Genomic DNA, 21,989 nt, shown 5'->3' with positions numbered 1-21,989 from the left:
AGAGGGATACATGGACTGATTCCGAATGTATCCACGTGGATAAACATGAAGCACGTGGAAGTCAACTTCCACCTGACACAATTCCTGTCAGGCCTCAGTTGCTTCATGGAGTACCTGCAAGTACTAGATACTAGATTCGGACACACGGAATCATCTCTCTTTCCGGAGTGTGTTGATGTAGAAGAAACACCGAAGCACGTGGTATTTAAGTGTCCACGATTTGGCGCAATGCGAAGCACGATGTTTGCCACCAGCGGTGAAAACTCCCGTCCAGATAATGTCGTTCAAAAATGTGTCATGACGTTCACCCGTGGAATGTGATTAACCGAACCATCACACAAATCATGTCGGCGCTGTAGCGAATATGGCGCAAGGACTAAGAGTCCAGTCGTTAAATAGAGTCGCGTGTGATTGGTGTCGGGGATGTTGCACCGCCGAGGAAAGTTGAACAAAATAACAACAGTCACGGAAAGAAATCCAGCGAGGATGGTCGTGAAGGGATGAACGTTAAGTTGGTCACCGTCCCAGCATCGGTGCACGTCTCCATAGGAAGCGGAGTAGCCCTCCCGAAGTAATGTCCAACGGCGGTCCCGGGAGGATTTTGGGCCAGGAGCAGTATGGTTTTTAGTGGGTTAGAGGCCACCGTGCCACGTGATATGTGATGTAACGTATCATTAGTGAGCCAGGCATTGAGCTTTTCCGTAAGATTAAAAACAACACACACACACACACACACACACACACACACACACACACACACACACACACACACACACACACACACACACACACACACACACACACACACACACACACACACACACACACACACACACACACACACACACACACACACACACACACACACACACACACACACACACACACACACACACACACACACACACACACACACACACACACACACACACACACACACACACACACACACACACACACACACGCAGTAGGAAGCCACCGAAATGCCTGATCTGTCCAAATGACGATGGCAATAAACACGTGACAGGAGGCCCGAGATGTCCGGCCTCTAAACAGGCGGCGGCTGCTAGATCATAGTGCAGGTGACGCAAATAAACCTGAATCACTGCGATACAGCACAACAACTGCTCTTGCAGTCCATGGTGGAAGCACTGAGTGACATAGCTATTATCTCGGAGCCATATCGAATCCCATCTGGTGATGGGAATTGGGCAGCGGACAAGGCGAAAACGGGCTGGTAAACGGCTGAATAATGCGTACCGTCGGTGCCTTGTGCACGTGTAGGCATAAAATAGACCCTACAGTGGTTCATAGCCTCTTATTCAGCAACTCCTATTCCTACCGCCTCGTGGTACCAGCCGGGATACGAGCAACTTTGGTGGAGATCGGGTAACCAACCCCGGTGGAAGCCAAGGTCGTATGCTGACAGGAAAGGAGGGCTCTTTCGAGCTTCGTTGGCCCTCCGGCGAAACAGGGGGTTGGTGTAGCAGGCTTTGCAAGCCGTCACCACGAAAAATATTAAAGCATGGAACGAAGAACAAATATATTCTTACTGGAACAATCGGAATAGACCCACGCGACGAAAAAGGACTATGGATTGGAAACTCGGGACGTGGAACTGCCGATCTCTCAACTTCCAAGGGAGCACTCGAGTGCTCTCCGACGTATTGAAGAGCCGCAAGTTCGACGTCGTAGCGCTGCAGGAGGTGTGCTGGAAGAGCTCAACGGTACGTACGTTCAGAGATGGACATACCATCTACCAGAGCTGCGGCAACACACACGAGCTGGGTACAGCTTTCATAGTGATGGGCGAGATGCGGAAACGGGTGATTGGGTGGTGGCCAATCAATCCTCGAATGTGCAGGTTGAGAATCAAGGGCCGATTCTTCAACATAAGCATCATCAACGTGCACAGCCCTCACCTCAGAAGTACCGATGACGACAAGGATGAATTCTACGCGCAGTTGGAGAGTGAATACGATCGCTGCCCAAAACATGATATCAAGATCGTCATCGGGGATTTCAATGCTCAGGTCGGCCAGGAGGATGAATACAAACCGGTGATTGGAAGGTTCAGTGCACACCAGCGAACCAATGAAATGGGCCTAAGACTTATCGACTTTGCCGCCTCCAAGAATATGGCCGTACGTAGTACCTTTTTCCAGCACAGAATCCACCATAAGTACACCTGGAGGTCACCAAATCAGACAGAATCACAGATCGACCACGTTTTGATCGACAGTCGGCACTTCTCAGACATTATCGACGTCAGATCCTATCGAAGCGCTAACGTTGACTCGGACCACTACCTAGTGATGGTTAAGATGCGCCCAAGACTCTCCGTTGTGAACAACATTCGGTACCGACGCCAGCCTCGGTTAGATCTCGCGCGGCTGAAGCAGCCAGACGTCGCCGCAAACTACGCGCATTCACTCGAAGCTGCACTGCCGGAAGAGGACGAGCTGGACGAAGCCCCTCTCGAGGACTGTTGGAACACTATCAAAACAGCCATCAGCAGTGTAGCGGAGAGCTCCATCGGGCATGTGGCCCGGAATCAGCGGAACGATTGGTTTGACGATGAATGTAGGAGGGTGATGGATGAGGAGAACGCTGCGCGGGCGGCCAAGATGCGCAGTGCCACACGTCAGAACGTGGAAAGACACAAACAGAAGAAGATGCAGCGAAACCAAATCTTTCGGGAGAAAAAGCGCAACCTGGAAGAGCAGGAATATGCGGAGTTGGAGCGGCTGCATCGTTCTCAGGAAACGCGGAAGTTCTACCAGAAACTGAACGGATCCCGCAAAGGCTTTGTGCCGCGAGCCGAAATGTGTCGGGATAAGACTGGCAGTATTCTGACGGACGATCGTGAGGTGACGGATAGGTGGAAGCAGCACTTCGACGAACACCTGAATGGCGCCCAGGCGGAAAACCATGGCGGCGGAGAAAGCGATTTCGACGGTGCAGCAAACGGGGAAGAGGTGCCAGCCCCAACGATAGGCGAAGTTAAGGAGGCCATCATGCAGCTAAAGAACAACAAGTCAGCTGGAAAAGATGGCATCGGAGCGGAGCTTATTAAAATGGGACCAGAAAAGCTGGCCGTTTGTCTACACCGACTAATTGTTAGAATTTGGGATACGGAACAGCTACCGGAGGAGTGGAAAGATGGGGTTATCTGCCCGATCTACAAAAAGGGCGACAAGTTGGACTGTGAGAACTATCGAGCGATCACCGTTCTCAATGCCGCTTATAAAGTGCTGTCCCAAATCATTTTCCGCCGTCTATCACCAATTGCGAATAGATTTGTGGGAACTTATCAAGCCGGCTTCGTCGAAGGTCGGTCTACAACGGATCAAATATTTACACTGCGGCAAATCCTCCAAAAGGGCCGTGAATACAGAGTTCCCACGCATCATTTATTCGTTGACTTCAAAGCCGCATATGATACCATCGACCGGAAAGAGCTATGGAAAATCATGGACGAGAACAGCTTCCCCAGGAAGCTCATCAAACTGATTAAATCTACGATGGATGGTACGCAGTGCTGTGTTCGGATTTCGGGTGGATTATCAAGTTCATTCGAATCACACAGAGGGCTTCGTCAAGGTGATGGTCTTTCATGCCTGCTGTTCAACATAGCGCTACAAGGTGTTATGAACCGAGCGGATATCAACACGCGGGGCACGATATTCAACAAATCTAGTCAATTCGTCTGCTTTGCCGATGACATGGATATTATCGGCAGAACATCTGTGGCGGTGGCTGAACAGTACACCAGACTAAAGCGCGAAGCAGAAAAGATTGGGTTAAAGGTAAATACGTCTAAAACAAAGTACATGCTGGCCAGCGGAACCGAGGCCGAACGACACCGCTTGGGCAGTAGTATATTGATCGACGGCGATGAGTTTGAGGTAGTCGATGAATTTGTCTACCTTGGCTCACTGGTAACGGCGGACAATGATACCAGCCGTGAGATTCGGAGGCGTATTATCAGCGGAAGTCGTGCTTACTATGGGCTCCACAAGCAATTGCGGTCGAGCAGACTAAGTCCCCGTACAAAGTGCACCCTGTACAAGACGCTTATTAGACCGGTTGTTCTCTACGGGCATGAAACATGGACAATGCTCGAGGAGGACCTGCGAGTGCTCGGAGTTTTCGAACGACGAGTGCTAAGAACGATCTTCGGCGGCGTACAGGAGAACGGAGTATGGAGGCGGAGGATGAACCATGAACTCGCACAGCTCTATGGCGAACCCAGTATCCAGAAGGTGGCTAAAGCTGGACGGATGCGATGGGCAGGGCATGTTGCAAGAATGCCGGACAACTGCCCTGCAAAGATGGTGTTCGCCTCAAATCCGGTAGGAACAAGACGACCAGGAGCGCAGCGAGCAAGATGGTTAGACCAGGTGGAGCGAGATCTGGCGGAGAGTACTCGGTGTCCGAGGAATTGGAGAGCGGTAGCCCTCAACCGAGTTACATGGAGAAATTTTGTTCAACAGGCTCTGTCTTAGGACGGCAAGCCACCTAATTACAAATTACAAGGCGAAAACGGCGGCAATTTGGACGGTGGGAAGATATCCTCTACAAGAAGTAGTCTATTCTGCAGAAGAAGGCTTCGTGATCGTTAGAATTAACGGTGTTTTTATCTGCAGCTGCTACGCGCCTCCACGATGGACAATAGAGCGGTTTAACCAGATGCTGGATCAGCTGACGGAGGCGCTGGTCGATCGGAGACCAGTTGTTATCGCCGGTGACTTTAACGCCTGGGCAGCTGAGTGGGGAAGCCGCCTCACCAATCCAAGGGGTCGCAGTCTGCTAGAGGCCCTAGCAAAGCTAAATGTAGTTATAGTAAACGAAGGCACTACTAGCACATACCGTAGGGAAGACCGGGAGTCCATCATCGATGTCACCTTCTGCAGCCCTGGTGCGGCAAGGATTACGAACTGGAGAGTGTGCGAGGAATATACCCACAGTGACCACCAAGCGATTCGGTACCGCATTGGAAACGGGACGCAGATGGAATCATATGGGGGACAGATAAGCGAGCGGAGGTGGAAAACGGCGTGCTTCAACAAGGGTGTATTTGTTGAAGCGCTCAGGTTTCAAAGCATTCCTTCGAACCTAAGTACGAAAGGGTTGACGGCAATATTAACACGAGCGTGCGATGCCACTATGCCGAGGATAAAGAGACCGAAGAACGGTCGCCGCCCAGTCTACTGGTGAAACACGACGATCGTCGAACTACGGGCAAATTGCCTTCGTGCCAGAAGGAGAAGTCAGCGGGCTCGCAACGATGCCGATAGAGAAGAAAGAATACTAGTGCACAGGATAGCAAGAACCGCACTTAACAAAGCAATTAAGCTCAGCAAGAAATCTTGCTTTGAGGAACTTTGTCGTAGTGCTAACGCGAATCCTTGGGGAGATGCTTACAGAGTTGCCATGTCAAAAATTAAAGGTCCTTTTGTACCACCCGAAAGGTGTCCGGAGAAGATGAAAGAAGCCATTATCGACGGGTTGTTTCCGCAACATGAAATAACACTCTGGCCAAGCCCCCCGTATGGCGAGGAGACGGAGCACGTAGAGGAAGCTCGAATCACCAACGAGGAGTTAATCGAGCTGGCGAAGGCCATGAAGGGAAAGAAAGCCCCAGGTTCAGACGGAATTCCGAACCTGGCTTTGAAAGTAGCAATCATGGAGAATCCAGACATGTTTAGGACCACACTGCAAAAATGCGGTGACGAAGGTAACTTTCCTGAGACCTGGAAGCGCCAGAAGCTGGTGTTGCTGCCGAAGCCGGGTAAACCCCCAGGTGATCCCTCAGCGTATAGGCCTATATGCCTACTGGATACGGTTGGCAAGCTGCTAGAGAGAGTAATCCTGAATAGACTCACCAAGTACACGGAGAGTAAGAACGGCCTGTCAAACAAGCAGTTCGGCTTCCGGAAAGGCCGGTCTACAATAGATGCCATACGAATGGTAGTGGATGCTGCGGAAAAGGCCCAGAAACAACTAAGAAGAGGAAATCGCTACTGTGTGGTGGTCACTTTAGACGTGAGGAATGCTTTTAATAGCGCCAGCTGGGAAGCAATCGCCCGTTCGCTGGTTAGCATTGTTACCGTTCGTCGGTAACTTTATTTTGTGTGGCAATGTAGGGCCCTAATTATGTACAGATAGCTTAAAATCGGATTGTACGGGGTGGTGAATACGGCACGTTCGGCATTTCGATATGCAGAGGGCGCGACGGTGAGCCATTCCACTGAACTGTCTGATTGAGCCAGGAAGTCGGCTGTGTGGAGAGTTTTACCGAAAAGCCGATCCCGAGCTGACGAACCGAGGCTCAGCTGAGGAGTGCTGATCGAGACATCGAAGCGAACGCACCTCTTTCGCATGGGCGAGCGTTATTAAGTGAGTGGCTTGGCCACGTTAGAACGAGCCCGGCTTCTTCAAGTTTCTTCGACGAGCCGGAACGTCATCACAGAACCTCCGGCACTGGACTAATTTACCTGGAGAGCCCAATCAGCCAAAGCCAAAGTTACCAAAGCCGCTAATCTCATCCTCGTCACGCACACACCAGCGACTCGGAGATTGACCAGCATCGTGGACTATCCGGTCCATAACGGGAGCAGTTTGGGGGACGCCTGTGCCGCAAGCACTCCCTTTATTCAACACCGTAAACACCGATCACGTGGAGACGGAATCACGGTGATCGTTATCCAGTCAGCAGCTTTAAACATAACCTCACCGAACCTCAGCGAAGCGTCGAGTGACTCGCTTTGCGGCACACTAGACGTAACCAGACCATCTTAAAATCTGGCCACGCCAACTACGACCAATCAACGTGTAGCCAACGGCAACCATCCCCTCCGTTTACGTCGAATAAACTAACCAGAAAAGGTACGTTTTGTGATAGGTCAGTCCACACATCCGAAATCTCCTCCCCAACCGCAACGCCCTGGGACTCGGAAGCAAAAGAGGCCTTCCGTGCCCTCTCCACGACTCCCAGACCAGGAGTCGGAGCTTTGGCAGCTCCCCCTTCTGGGTTGCTGCGCCTTTCCGAGGCAAGAGCTTATAGCATGACAGTTCCTGTGTATCTCTGCAGGATTTTGAAAAGTTACTTTCATAATCGTACACTGATATACGAGACAGACAGAGGGGAGAGAAGGATTACAATCACGGCAGGCGTTCCCCAGGGCTCCATCCCTGGCCCGACGCTATGGAACGCGATGTACGATGGAGTATTGAAGCTGAACCTCCCCAGGGGTGTGGAGATTGTCGGCTTCGCTGATGATGTGGCGTTGATAGTAACTGGCGAATCAAGAGAAGAGGTGGAGGTACTCGCCATGGAATCCATACATATGGTGGAATCCATACATATTGGATGGGAGAGAATAGGCTGGAATTAGCTCATCATAAAACAGAGGTGGTAGTGATTAGCAACCGAAAGGCAGTGCAGCAGGCAAAGATCATAGTTGGAAAATGCATCATCGACTCTAAGCGGGACGTGAAGGAGCTGGGCGTGATCATCGACGATCGACTAAATTTCAATAGCCACGTAGATTATGCCTGTCAGAAGGCAGCAAAAGCGATGACAGCGCTAACCAGAATCTTGCCGAACAATTCGGCGATAAATAGTAGTAAGAGGAGGCTCCTGGCTAGTGTAACCACGTCAATAATTAGGTATGGCAGCCTTGCATGGATCTCGGCATTAAGAACGAAAAGAAATCTATCGCGTTTGAATAGTACGTACAGACTGATGAGCATGAGAGTAGCGAGCGCCTACCGCACCATATCACTGGAAGCGGTCTGCGTCATTGCCGGCATGATTCCCATTGGATTGGTATTGGAGGAGGATCTAGAATGCTAGAGAAATAGAGGCCTCCGCGGAGCTCGAAAACGAACACGGGTAGATACATTGCGTAAGTGGCAAGTGGAATGGGACAACGCAATCAATGGAAGATGGACTCATCGGTTGATCCCGAATGTGTCCACGTGGATGAACAGCAAACACGGGGAAGTCGACTTCCACCTGACTCAATTCTTGTCAGGCCACGGTTGCTTCAGAAAGTACCTACATAGATTCGGTCACGCAGTCATTATTCGGTTACGCAGTTCGGAGTCATCTCTCTGTCCGGAGTGCGCTGAAGTAGAAGAAACACCGGAGCACGTAGTGTTTGACTGCCCACGACTCGGGGCAATGCGAAGCGAAATGTTTGCCACCAGCGGTGAGGATTCCAGCCCAGATAATGTAGTCCAAAAAATGTGTCGCGACATTCACACGTGGAATATAATCAGCCGAACCATCACACAAATCATGTCGGCGCTGCAGCGAAAATGGCGCGAGGATCAACAGTCGAGTCCTTAAAAAGAGTCTCATGTAATCGGTCTCGGGGAATGTTTCACCGCCGGGGAACTTCTCGTCGGAGTAGGGTAGCTTCACCGCCGGGGACTACTCGAGTCGACGATAGCAGAGTGAAAGTTGACAAAATAACAACACTCACGGAAAGAAATCCTGCGAGGGTGGCCGTGAAGGGATGGACGTTAAGTTGGTCGCCGTCCCAGCATCGGTGCACGTCTCGACAGGTGTACGGAGCAGTGCACAGACAGAGCGTACAGAGTAGGTTGCAACTGCAACGACAGTGAAGAAACGATCAGCGAATTATGCATCCCGATTAGCATTGTCTCGACAGACGCATCGGTGGAGTAATGAGCGGGACGGAGCAAACCAAGCTTGGAATGAAACATTACGAGGGCGGATCGGTTCGCGTCTCGACAGGCGAAGTGGAAGTGCAGTGGCGAACTCAACTGAGTAGTGCTGAGCCCAATAAGAAACCCTGCGAGGGTGGCCGTGAGGAGATGGAAGTCATGATGGTCGCCATCTCTGGATCGGTACACGTCTCGACAGGTGCAAGGAAAGTGGACGGTGAAGGAGCAGGAGTAGCATCAAGAATGACAGAACCCTGAGAGGGTGGCTGTGAAGGAGTGGACGTTATGAAAGTCGCCATCTCCGGATCGATTCACGTCTCGACAGGTGTACGGAGCGGTTTACAAACACAGCCTCCCCCCGAAGTAATACTTAACGGTAGTTCCGGGGGGGTTAAGGTCAGACGCCCGTGAGGTTTTTAGTGGGTTAGAGTCCCACACTGTGCCACATACATCATTAATGTGCCTGGCATAGAGCGTTTCCTCACGTAAAACAAAACACACACACACACACACACACACACACACACACACACACACACACACACACACACACACACACACACACACACACACACACACACACACACACACACACACACACACACACACACAAAGAGTGCTCAGTCGGCGAAACTGAGTCGAACGGTACCTGAAACTCGGCCAGCTGTCTGGGCCTCTATCGATATACGGTTTTCCGAATGATTTCTATTCCTTTATACTGTCACATTTATATCGTAGAAACGCAAAAATGTAGAAAATCGTTTCTCTAAAACATTAGACTATTTTTAACTAGAACTTTTACCTTGAAATTTAGTAAATTTTTGCAAAATAAGTTAATTTTTAACGTAGAACTACGCCTTTGTTTACAGAACTAGGAAGTTGGTTTCCACAAAGTGCACTAACGCGCGGTTACTGTAACGTTGGAACAAAAAAAAAATTAAACACCAATAACTTTTTTATCACTGCCTGGAATTCAAAAGATAATTTATCTTTTGCGAGCTCTCTAAGCTTGTTAGCGAATGCCATTCGTTGATTACAATGCAGTTGCCAATGTGCCAATGTGTTGAATGAATGTTTACTGCCTGCAACGTTAGAAGCTACGTGAAAACTTTCAAAATGCGATACCAACGCTAAGCGCACTAGAGACTGTGTGATTGCAGCTGGGTAATTTAATTGATGTTTGATCAGTAAAATATTAAAACTCATTCCTGTTTCCTCATTAGGTTTCAGTTTATTCGATTTCCAGTCAGTCAGTCGCAAAGTTTGAATAGAGCATAAGGGAACAAGATTGGCGAGCGCAAAAAACTTTCGATAAAATAGTGGACAACCAAACTTTTGATGTTTTTAGGTTATAAAAATGTCGTTTAATCTTATGATAGGTAAATAAACATTGCAGATTTAAGACGTGGCATGAAATTTCGCAATTTCTCTACAGAGTGCACTTAAGAATCAAGTTTTTTTTATTAGAGTCAATCCGTGGAATATTTTCGGTTGGTGGAAAAATAATAAAAATCGATTAGGAAAACGATTCGATATTAACGCCCAAAACCTAACCTCCTTTCATGACGTTTGCATGTTTAGATGTTTTTGAAATAACACCCTAGCTTCCCTTAAGATGTAGTACTACGTCAAAATTGTTTTCATTTAAAAAAAACATAAATTAAGTGGCTAGGTGGCAGAAAATCAATTACACCACAAAATTACTAGCATGGTTTCTGCGAAACTTTTGCCGCTGCTCTATGCTCAATTAGCCGTATTAGAACATTTCAATTCAAGCATTTCTTCTATGCTTTTGATAACAAACGTTTCCATACAGGGTTTACATTCGTACCTGCAAATATAACTATATCATGGTCAGAGGTTTCGGTTCGAATAGGAAAACGCACACGCAGAAACGAACTCGCAGACGGATAAGGCCATTGTTTGTGGGCGGTCGCGGCGCAATCTCGGCACGTTTTATAGATTGTGTAGCTACCTAATAGCAAAGGAAGCGAAGCAGAAGGTAGAATAGCACAGGATTTAAACGAGCTTGAATCGCTCTGGATTGACTCTTTGTGCCAATTGCTTACCGCTGTGATAACTGTGGGAAAGTAGCAAACTAGCATTCTTCAGAGGATCATAATTGAGATTTCCAAGCTTTAACCGCTAATTCCTGACTAGAATAAAAAGCTAAACATAACACATAATTACCCAACCTCGTTCCCACCACCGTGACGGACACTGTAATATAAACCTGACTGATTCACAAATTGTCATGTCGCATCAACATGAACTGCAGACGCTTCGCTAGCATTAACGCAGACTACAAAAAGAGAAAAAATAAAGTAAATTAAACCTACTATGTGATTTGCCTTTTCCAGCAGTTCGACGAATGCTTCGTCCTCGTCGGAACTAAACTCATCTCCGGTGTGACAAACCGACAGGCGATGGTACTGCCGGTGGGGCTCGAACGGATGGTGATCCTGGTCGGATTTTTGACTGTCGGCGTAACTGTCGTAGCTGCGATCTATCTCGTCCTGCTCTTTGATCCCGACCGGTTCGCCTAGCCGATGGTCATCAATCAGCAAATCACTATCATCGAATACCCCATCGCTGAAGCCATTACTTATCTCTAGCATCAAATCACTATCTTCATTTACAGCTTCGTGCAATTCACGGTTGCCACCTTCCTTGCCAACCAGGTCATTGCGATTGATATCAACGTTCAGGTCTTCGTTCGATTCACGTATTTTCAATTCCGCCGTCAACGGATCTGGATCGTTCGGTTCTTCGAAGCTGTAAAATTCACCCTGCTCGTCGTCGTCCTCGTCCGAGGCCAACGAAAACTTCTGACCGGTTCCATGCGTCCGGTATCCGTCTTCACTAATACTTAACTTGATATCACTACTCATTTTATCAAAAAACACACGACGGACGTTTCGCGCAAACTGGTTTCACCACCTATCAAACAGAAACAGAACTAATTCTAAGCCTGGATGAAAGGCCCAGGCATGCAAGCTTTCTCCTGTGGGCCGACTGACCATTTGATTTTTATCAGTTTATTGGTTCTGTTGTCGTTGTCACATGAGCCATTCCGCTAACCCGCCGCTAGCCCGCTGCGATGGTGGTAGTGATGTCAGTGTTGCTCGTATTTTTGCCATTCTCTCACAGGTAGGGCCGCCGCGCGTTTGTGGCCAGTTCTACCTGTCGTTGATTTATTGAAATCGATGTCGTCGCAGAGATACAGCACGTTTGGGAATTGAAAGCATTGAACCGAGTCGTGAAAAAAATCGATCAATTCCAGCTACAAACAAACAAAACAACCACCACAGACAACACAACAAAAACGAATAAACGAGCGTCTCAATCGAGATAAGATTACATACTTATCAAACGCTCAGGTTTGAACTGATGATGATCTCATAGGTGAAGCATTTCGATTCGATCGGGTACCTATGTTGAAGGAAATTTTCAAAACTGTTGAAAATATTGTGCCAAACGGTAATTCTACAAAATTGATTGTTTGTTGACTTCAATATACACCTCTTTGCATATTTTCTTTCCAAATTAATCGGAAGATAAAAATACTAAAAATATTTGAGTGACGAGCATTAATTTACTTACACTGATGTTTGGTAAAAGACACGAAATTAACAGTTTTATAGAGTCAATCAGAGACCGTTCCCTGCAGGGAAAAGGATCATTTAAAATCGTTCGTAGTTATAGCGACTGTGACAGTCGGAACAATAAAAAGCGGATAACCATCGAAATAAAAACATAAACCAAAATGTTTATGATATCACGGCGTAAAGTCGTTAATGGCTGGTTAACCACCCTCTGCGGAACGGCAGGCACGGACGGCACACCACTATGCTGAGCCACCAACCGAACTAGGTTTCGGGTTAATTTGATTGCTCCGACAAACGAAGAAACCGAGAGTATAATGTTGCCGAAGCTCGTTCAAGGATAGTTCTTTTTCCCAACACTAGAAGAGTTTCAACTCTAATCCAGTAATCCGCAGCGTTTCTAAACCGTAAAACAAAACCGTGAAATTGGGCTTAATTTCTTGCCCGAAGTTTATCACAGTCAATGTCCGCAATCGTTATAGCTATTTGAAGTATAGCAAAGTATAAGGAAAAATTGCTCATCAACGCCTCGTCGTTGCTTAAGGTTCATCAAATAGTCGTCATTGACTTTTTGGAATTCCAAAGACGTTTTGCGATATGCAGCAAGAATGCTGTGAATACATTTTCACAAGCAAAGTTATTTTAGTTTGAGCATAAAAATTCCCCTTGAAAGCCAAAAAAAGTCAATGGCGATGATTATTTTTATTTGTCTCAGATTGGCCCTTAGACTCTTTTCTGTAGTGCAGCATTAAAGCTTTCAAGCAATTAGAGGTAACGTTAAAAAGATACGAATGACTTAAAAGGAGTTGACCGCCATATATTGATTTTATTTTTTTATCAATCTGATTCTTATTTAAAGGTGGAATCGAACAGGAGAAAATGGGTGAAGCAATAAATAGAAAAAGGAAATAAAACAGACGGCATGTTTTTGAACAATTGCTGTTTCTATAAATGCATGGGTTTTCTCTTTTCAGGTTCTAGTGTCTAAACATCGTAAACATTGCAATTATTTGTAGTTTTGCAGGTAAACGCCAGTGACGGGCTTTATACTGATTAACAGCTTCATAAAAACAATTGAGTGACAATTAAAATATTATGTTCTCGTTTTTTAAAAGATTTTTTTAACGGCTCTCTGAAATAGATGATTTTTTTTTTCAAGACAGATAATGCTGGAGTAATTCTCGTTGAAACGGGGCCACTACTGGCGCGAGGTCTTCAAATATTGGAACTTTTGCACTTAATTGGTTGAAAATGGTTAAAAAATGAGAATATACATTTTAATACCTCGAAATACAGGACCCCTTGTTCGCCAAGAGGCCTAACAGTTTCAAAGAAAGTAGAATTTTCAGCAAACCTTGAGATCCATATCATGTGAAATTTAATAAATTTACAATGAAACGATTAGCAAATTGCCCGGTTCTGTAAAGAAGAAGAACAGGGCTTTCAAATGGAGTAAAAAAATTTTTAGCGGCCATCTTGGATTTGGTTGCCATATTGGATTTTATCAATAAATCGCCGTTTTAGCCATGAGCCCCCCAACTGATTTTCGACTTAAGACCACCATTGGAAAGCTGAGAAAAAATGCTACAAGAAAAATTTGGTGTGCAATGTCATTAACTAAATAAAACAATCAGTTATCTGCAGTAAGGTTCACATTTTTCCTATAATTATTGTGATATTTCCAAAATTTGCTATGAAACAAACTACAAATGACACAGTTTTGTAAAGAGGAGAGTTAGGGCTTATAAATACAGTGAAAAAAATTGGCGGCTATCGTGGATTTGGTCGCCATGTTGGATTTTATCAATAAATTGCCGTTTTCGCCATGATCCCCTCAACCGAATTTAATTTTAAGACCACCATCGGAAAACTGAGAAAAAATACTATAAAAAACATTCATCAAATTAGATGTGTAGTGGCATTAACTAAACGAAACAATTAATTATCTGTATCTAGGTTTGCAATTCTCATATAATGACATATCTTGCTACAGAAAACTAATTGTTTCATTTAGGTAATGCCACTACACATCTAATTTGATGAATGTTTCTTGTAGCATTTTTTCTCAGCTTTCCGATAGTGATAGAAAATTGATATCGGTTGAGGGGATCATGGTGAAAACGGCAATTTATTGATGAAATCCAACATGGTGGTCAAATCCAAGATGGACGCCAATTTTTTTCACTTTCACTTTTTAGAAGCCCTATCTCTCCTCTTTACAAGTGCAAAAGTTCCAATACAGTATGGTTCCGATTATATCAGCCCCGATTATGTCTACACCCGGTTATATCTACTCCCGATTATATCGTTTTTTTCCGATTATATCAGCTCCATAAATAATTTTTTTGTTTGTTCCTTTTAAGTTATTCAATGATTCTTTTGAGGTAGTATGAACAACCAAATGAGTGTTTCAGGTGTTTTAATGCCAATAGGGTGGCCATCTCTAAATCGAGCTGCAATGAGTGACAGCGTGAGGATGTCCCGGGCTCAAAATTTGACAGCGGGCCCAAATCAGACTGCTGGCAGTTGAGTGAAACACTGTGCGGACATGCTATCTCATTTTCGCACACGCGAGATATTGGCGGCGAAAACATGGTTGCCTGCCGATGGGACGGTTTTAACCCTTTATGGGCCAGGCTGCACAGTGATCCGAACAGCGAAATATGAAATCGCGTGAGATTACGCCGAAACGCAGGAATTTCCGCATATGGTGCCTTTGGCGATTTTTCTTAGTGTAAAAAAAAACTCCATTTGACAGAACCCATTATATGATTAATCCCCTTAAAAGTGAATTAAGAAATTTATTTTCTCACATATTCAAGATACAGGTTTGATGCATTCAGCAAAGATACAATAAGTGTCAATACAAACAACTTTGTCAAAGACATCATAGCTGTATCTCTTCATATAAATTAGCTATGAAGCGTTATATGTGGACAAACCCTTAAAAACAGGTTTTTGTCCCTAACTTATTCTGGTCAATTTTTACGTGCTCGTAGTGTTCTAGAAAGGTATTTATCTGACTAGAATCCACCTTTTAGTGGAACATCATTATACGTAATTTTTTAAATTTTCCGAGATATTTAGCTTTTTCGGTGAAAAACAGTACTTCTTTGAGCTCGAGTATTTCTCAAGGTGGTAATTGGTGGCAGATCAAATAACTCGCACATAAAAGTACAAAAAAAATCTGCAAAAGCGGAGTATCAATTGTCTGTATCTGATTGTATCCTCAAAAGTTACATTTATTTTGAAAAGTGCTTTTTACATATAAATCGTTATATTTCGACAACCATAAGAGATTGATAGTTACTATATTCGACAAAGTTACTTATTTTAGTATGTTCTACAACTTTTGTGAAGCTTTCATATTTTCGGTACGCATTTAAAACTTTTTTTTTGAATCACCCTAATATATAGAAACATGACCAACCTAATAATGCAAAAAAAAAACATAATTTATTAGTAAACTTGGCGTATTTTGAGAAAAAAAAAATTTTTCCGATTATATCAGTTTTCCAATTATATCAGCCTAAAATTCACGAATGGGCTGATATAATCGGAACAATACTGTATTTGAAGAACTCGTGTCAGTAGTGGTCCCGTTTCAACGAGAATTACTAACTATTTAAAGGAGAAAAGTTTTTCTAACAAAATCATTTGCATTTCATACTGAAAAAGAAGTAATTTTATTTTCAGTGTGTAACGTCAACGCGAAATCAAACGTTTGTTGCTCTGAAATAATTATTTTGATTAATTAATAAAATTAAAGTTGACCAAACTCGTGACTTTAGTCATGACCTTGAAATGCGGTCAGGCATATATTAATATTTTTTTGAAACGATGATTCTACAATTGATGAAGGGACGGTAAGGGAAAGTAATGAAGAAGGATTTTTTCCGAGAATGAAGGGGGAAGGGTGGAAAGGAAGGGGGGGGGGGTAATAGGTAGCTATGCTTAACAAGTTGTCGTTAAGCATTGGACAAAAGATAGGAGTCACAACGACAACTTGTTAAGCATAGCTACCTATTACCCCCCCCCCTTCCTTTCCACCCTTCCCCCTTCATTCCCAGAAAAAATCCTTCTTCATTACTTTTCCTTACCTTTCCCTTCCCTTCATCAATTGTAGAATCATCGTTTCAAAAAAAAATATTAAAATTAAAGTTCAAAATAAGCTTCAAGATTAATTTCTTTAATTTATGTTTATTTTGTTGCCATGTTAACCCTCTAACGAGTAAAGTCATCTGTCTTCTGATCCTCCGGCCGTCGCGTCGGTCTTCGCTTTTAGAGCTTCAAAGTCATGTGTGAAAATCATTTTGAATGAAAAATTCACGCAGCAAATTGGATGGTCGATTCGGTCATTGTTGTGTAAACTTTTCCGTCTTGGTGTTTCTCAACAACTACTCCAATGGCTCAGCTCGTACTTGCGCGGCAGGGTGCTGCGCATGAAGCTTGGTTCCTTTATCTCTTCGCCATTCACCAATGCCTCAGATGTTCCGCAAGGTAGTAATATGAGACCATTGCTTTATTCACTGTTTTTTTAACGACGTCACTATGTTGTTGGATATCGGTTGCCGACTTGTGTACGTTGATGATTTGGAAACTGTTTTTATATGTTAAAAAACGGAGTATTTTTGCCGCCTGCAAACATTATTCGGTATATTTGTGGATTGGTGTAAACGAAACTGTTTGACACTAACCGTCTAACGGGCAACATCGTAAAAACGATGCGATCTAGCAAATGATTACTTTATCATGAAATCATCTCAAAAGAAGCTCGAGTGTTGAGTTTCATGGGAAAATATTTATCTGGAGGACCGCGAGGTATGAAATAATCCAATTTCTCTTTGTAGTTTTTCATGTCTAACGCTCTACTCAAATACTTTTTCAGTTCAAATATATCACAAAATTGAAAAAAGCATGTAAATTACTCATAGGAAAAATTTGAGCAATATTCGCACCATATTTTTTTCGCAATTTTTCGGAATTCTTGTTTTTGAAAGATGATACCTTTTAAACGCATAGTCAGAATGTTGTGATATTTGTTTCAGCATGTCAGGAAATCTGTTCTGAACATATTTCTCATATTGTCAATTCAAGACAAATTTCGTATGTGGCTCTGGAGCTCCAAAAACGAAGGCCGTCTACAGACGGTCTTACCCGTTAGAGGGCTAAGTGTGGTAAAATGCTAGGTTTTTACTGCATTAAAAGCTCGATTCTTTTCAACTATCAAGTTGAGCACCGCAGAGTAGACCATGTCAGTGCCCTTGGCGTGTTACTTGACACTAAACTAACATTCGACTTGCACCGCGAATAGATTATTTCGAAAGCAATGCATCAGCTCGGTTTTATTTCGAAAATTGGGTGGAACTTCAAAGATCCTCACTGCCTCAAACTGTTATATTGTTCTCTAGTTCGACCACTGGTTATGCACTGAGCGTCGAACGAGTGCAATAAAAATTCATCCGGCTTAATCCCAAGAATCTCGCGCCATACTTAGATCGGTGCCGTCTGCTTGATCTTACCTCTTACTTTAACCAGCCGAGAGTCGCGGTGGCCTTTGCCGTATCAAGAATTCCTCTCCACCGTACTCGGTCCTGGGCTACTTGTCGGCAATTTGTTGAGCGCTTCCACACACGCTAGTCAGCTTCAACCTGGTCGAGCCATCTAGTACATTAGGCCTTTTTATTCCTGGTGCCAACGGGTGTCTTGAAGAATACAGATTTCACTGCACAGTCGTCCGGCATCCTTGCAACGTGGCCGGCCTACTGTAGTGTCCAAATTTTCACCAAGTGTACGATTAGAAACGCTCCAAGTAGTGTCTTCCGTAAGCAGGGTTACTGTCTCAGGTCCGTAGAGGACTACCGGTACTTGAAGTCTTGACTCGAATGTGTCGTTGAATCTCCCTACTCGTATTATTGTCGGCGATGACCAGAGATCCCAAATATACGGACTGATAACCCACTTCCAGTTCATCCTCAGCAATAACCACTGTCCGTGGGAGGCAAACGTTGTTTTCTCTGGGGCCTCTTCCTAACACATATTTGGTTCTCGAAGCATTGATTTGTAACCTTTTCCTCCTAGCCTCCGTTTTTATCAACTTTATCTAAAAAAACACGTCGCGGTCCCCCAAGGAACTCCGGGGTCATAAGACACATAGCCATTACCTATAGATATTATGAAAATAGAAAAGATTTTCGGGAAATCCCCCAAATTTGGTGAAAAAATATTAAAAGATAAAAAAGTTACGACCATTTTAGTGAATTTGGCGGTGCTTAAAATGATGTGGACTTAGAGGCGTTAATGAGTTATAACATGTTTTATCAAAAAGTAACACAATTTTCAATTACTTTTTTGAGCATGCTTCTGAGATCTCTTGACAGGTTTTTTTTTTGTAGACAAAATATTGTATTTTCCTAAAGTATTTAGTTTGCCAGAAGTTGCTCGGAATTGAAAAAGAAAAAGTAATCAAAGTTAATTAAAACCTGTATTTCGTACCGTTGTACCTTACAACGAGGCAGGTAAAAGAAAATAGAGCGAAACGAATGCTAATTTTAAATACTGCTACGGGCCTATAGCAATAATCGCCCTGTCTCGACGGTATAAATGTCAATTGAAAGAACCAAAATTAGCATACCATTCCTTCTACCTTCCGCCTTTGGACAAAAATTCCATTCACAATCAACTCAGCGCAGAGGGTCGTGTCGATAATTTTAAGGTGAAATTAGTCGTCATCGATTCTGCCAATCTGAAAAGCAGTTTTTTTGTTTGAAACAAAAATTCTGTTCATGAAAATATATTCGCTATGTTCAAATTGGCAAAAAAGCAGTATTTACATTTTTACAAATAGAACCCTGCTCATTCGTCAGCCAAGGTAAGCCCAAAAAGCACCATTTGTCAATTATAATTATTGTTTGCCATGAATCGAATCACTCTCCCTACCCTAGTCCCTAGTCGAGCCACACCCGAAGCTGCTTCCCGAAGTTGAGTCGAGCTGTTTGGTTGGAGAAACGCGTCTTCAAGAATCTGGAGAGAATCCCCTTGGGTAGCAGAGCAGCACTTAACGAACCCGAGCCCGGCGGCAGCACCGAATGACACATCACGTGTAAATACGATCGTGAAGTCATCGGAGCTTCGGCGGAGCAACCCGGAGAACGAAGAACAACTAAAAGACGCGGTCGTAGTGGTGGTTCCGGAGTACGAATGGAATTCTTTTTGGTTTGTTGACTTACGATGATGCTTGTTAGGTAGTTACGAAACGCTTATTTCGTCCGTCCTCCGATCGTATTATAGTTTGATGATCCTCCACACCTGGTAAACGATGCTAACTGACTGGAGGCGTACGTTTGCCCACCACTGAGTCATCTTGGAAAACTATGATTCAGACTGAATGTTAGTTTTGAATATGATCGATTGTGGTTGTTCAATGTTTGACAATAGAATGTTGCGCGGGCGAACTTAACCTTACTTCTTTGACGTCTATCAGTGGTTTGTTTACATGTACTTAAAATGTAAGTAAACATGATGAAAGTGAATATTCTTAACGACCTGTCGGAAAAGTACAAACAATGCCCTTTTACGTAGCTTTTACGTCAGTGTGCAAAGCTCTATAGTTCGATCATCGTAAAAGAGTTTGACGACAAATTCGATCCACAGAAAAGTTAGTTAATAAGCTGTCATAATCAATGAGAATATTTGATCGTAATCTTAATTTTAAAGTGAATAAAACAAGATGCAAAGGTTTATAATAGCATGACGGCTAGTGAAGTGATGCAGGCAAAGTAGCATCTCAATGCTAATTAGGCTGGTTTTGGTGTACCTACTGTTGAGCACATGTTGTTTTTTCGAGTTGTAGAAAACCAGACGTAGCCGCTGAACCGATGATGCATGTATGTAGGTATGCTGTTCTGATATGCTAGAGACCAGCGGAATGGAGAGGACGGTATGAAAATACGGGCGTCAATGTCGTTTTTGCCTTAATTTGCGAAAACAATTCTGCGAAGTAAAAAAAAGTCAGGCAGACATGTGGCCAAGAGCTGACATTTGTGTGCATACTTTTACTAGAGTGACCATTTATTCGGCTGAAGTTCATTATCGAATTCTACTCGCGTGTTTTTGAACAAAAACGATGAAGACGTGTATGGTAAAATTACTTAAAGAGGCAAAATATTTGTGTTTTGTCTTAAACACCAGCTTCTGTGAACTTGTGCAACTAGATGGACGTCCTAACAGCTCTAACCGACTCGGTTGGTTGAATGGATGGAGTAAAATGTCAGATGACCAAACACGGTTGGCTGCGCTGTACTCTATGGAACCGACCGCGGCCCGGGGAATTCGAAAGGACAGAACGGCGGCGGCGGTAGAAAACAATACTTCTCGATGTGCGCACAATACTTATTATGTATACCCTGCTGGTAAGAATCGGACATGTTCAAGACCGTGTGACTTTGCTACTGAGCTGAGCTTGCGACACCAAATGAAATGTGTTTGTGTAGGACTGCTGCTGGCACAAATGTGTCAATACAGCTGGTGATGCAATGTTTGTTTTGTATGTCAGCCTGTGTATTCTATTGGCATTTTACGCGTTGCGAATGAACAGTTTTATTTTGTCTCAAAACATGAATTTAAAAACAATATGAAAGTCCAGTAGAGAAAAGTGTAGTAACATATCGTCCTTTCTCCGTTACATTTCTTCAGACCTAAATGGCACAAAGGTGAGGACGGCTAGGTGACTTCTTTTGTCCAGCGCCTCTGTGGTTCAAAGGTACACGGGTACCAGTGAGCGATACGCCCTGGCAGGTGATGTGGGTTCAAATCCGGTTATAATCTCTGATTACAGCTTGGTTCGACCCATGCACCTTCCAGCATTGGACAAAAGATAGGAGTCACAACGACAACTTGTTAAGCATAGTTACCTATTACCCCTCCCCCCCTTGCTTTCCACCCTTCCCCTTCATTCCCGAAAAAAATCCTTCTTCATTACCTTCCCTTACCGTCCCTTCATCAATTGTAGAATCATCGTTTCAAAAAAAAAATATTAATAAAAACAATATTTGATTTTTGTAAGGTAACAGGCCAGCACTAGTTTTGTTCTTGATTTTGTTAAATTGCTTTCAAATGCACATTTTCGTCGTCCTGAAACTGAGATCTAGTGTTCGACATCGGAACGAAAATTGAGGTCCGGGTGTCCGGTATAAATCGGCACAAAATTCGTTATTCCGACTTTATTCCGGTCCGATTTGGCTCTGTTCCGGTTCCGGAACCTGAACAGAGCCGAATCGGACCGGATTATTAGTCTTTACAGTCGGAATAACAAAGTGCGTGCCGCCTTTTAACCGGACCGGAACCCGGACTTCAATTTTCGTTCCGATGTCGAACACTACTGAGATCTACGTGATTTGAGGGAAGCAAGTGGTTTGGTTCCAATATCTAATACATTAAATCTACGAATCCATGGCATAGTATGATCTTTTTGAACAATGATTCGAAAAAACATCAAGTGAAGGCTGTTTCCCTGCTACCTATTACAGCACTCTTGCGCTAATTGCACAAATTTTAGTTGCGCCGCCGTTTGACGTCCGACGACGCATTACCTTTTAAAACAAATATTGGCAACCATCGTGCAATCTATACCTATAAAAAAGGATTTCTGTCTGTCTGTCCTGTGTTCCTTATAGAATCAAAAAC

General features: G+C 44.1%; 1 protein-coding gene across 11 annotated transcripts in view; it reads right to left on the bottom strand.

The window, feature by feature from the left end:
* LOC128745160 (leucine-rich repeat flightless-interacting protein 2) overlaps positions 1 to 21,989 on the bottom strand; it is a 134,248-nt gene that overhangs the window by 23,174 nt on the left and 89,085 nt on the right. For 6 of the 11 annotated variants that reach the window (XM_053842167.1, XM_053842163.1, XM_053842164.1 and 3 more), the window contains exon 2: positions 11,040 to 11,640. The exons of the other annotated variants lie outside the window; for them this stretch is intronic. In XM_053842167.1, the coding sequence (XP_053698142.1) occupies positions 11,040 to 11,591 (552 nt within the window). In that variant the 5' untranslated portion in view covers positions 11,592 to 11,640. The remainder of the gene's footprint in view (positions 1 to 11,039; positions 11,641 to 21,989) is intronic. 11 annotated transcript variants of the gene reach the window in all.

This window comes from Sabethes cyaneus, chromosome 1, assembly GCF_943734655.1.
Source record: "Sabethes cyaneus chromosome 1, idSabCyanKW18_F2, whole genome shotgun sequence".
Classification (NCBI taxonomy): domain Eukaryota; kingdom Metazoa; phylum Arthropoda; class Insecta; order Diptera; family Culicidae; genus Sabethes; species Sabethes cyaneus.
Note: the sequence above shows the minus strand (reverse complement) of the source record. Positions and strands in the feature narration are given on the sequence as shown.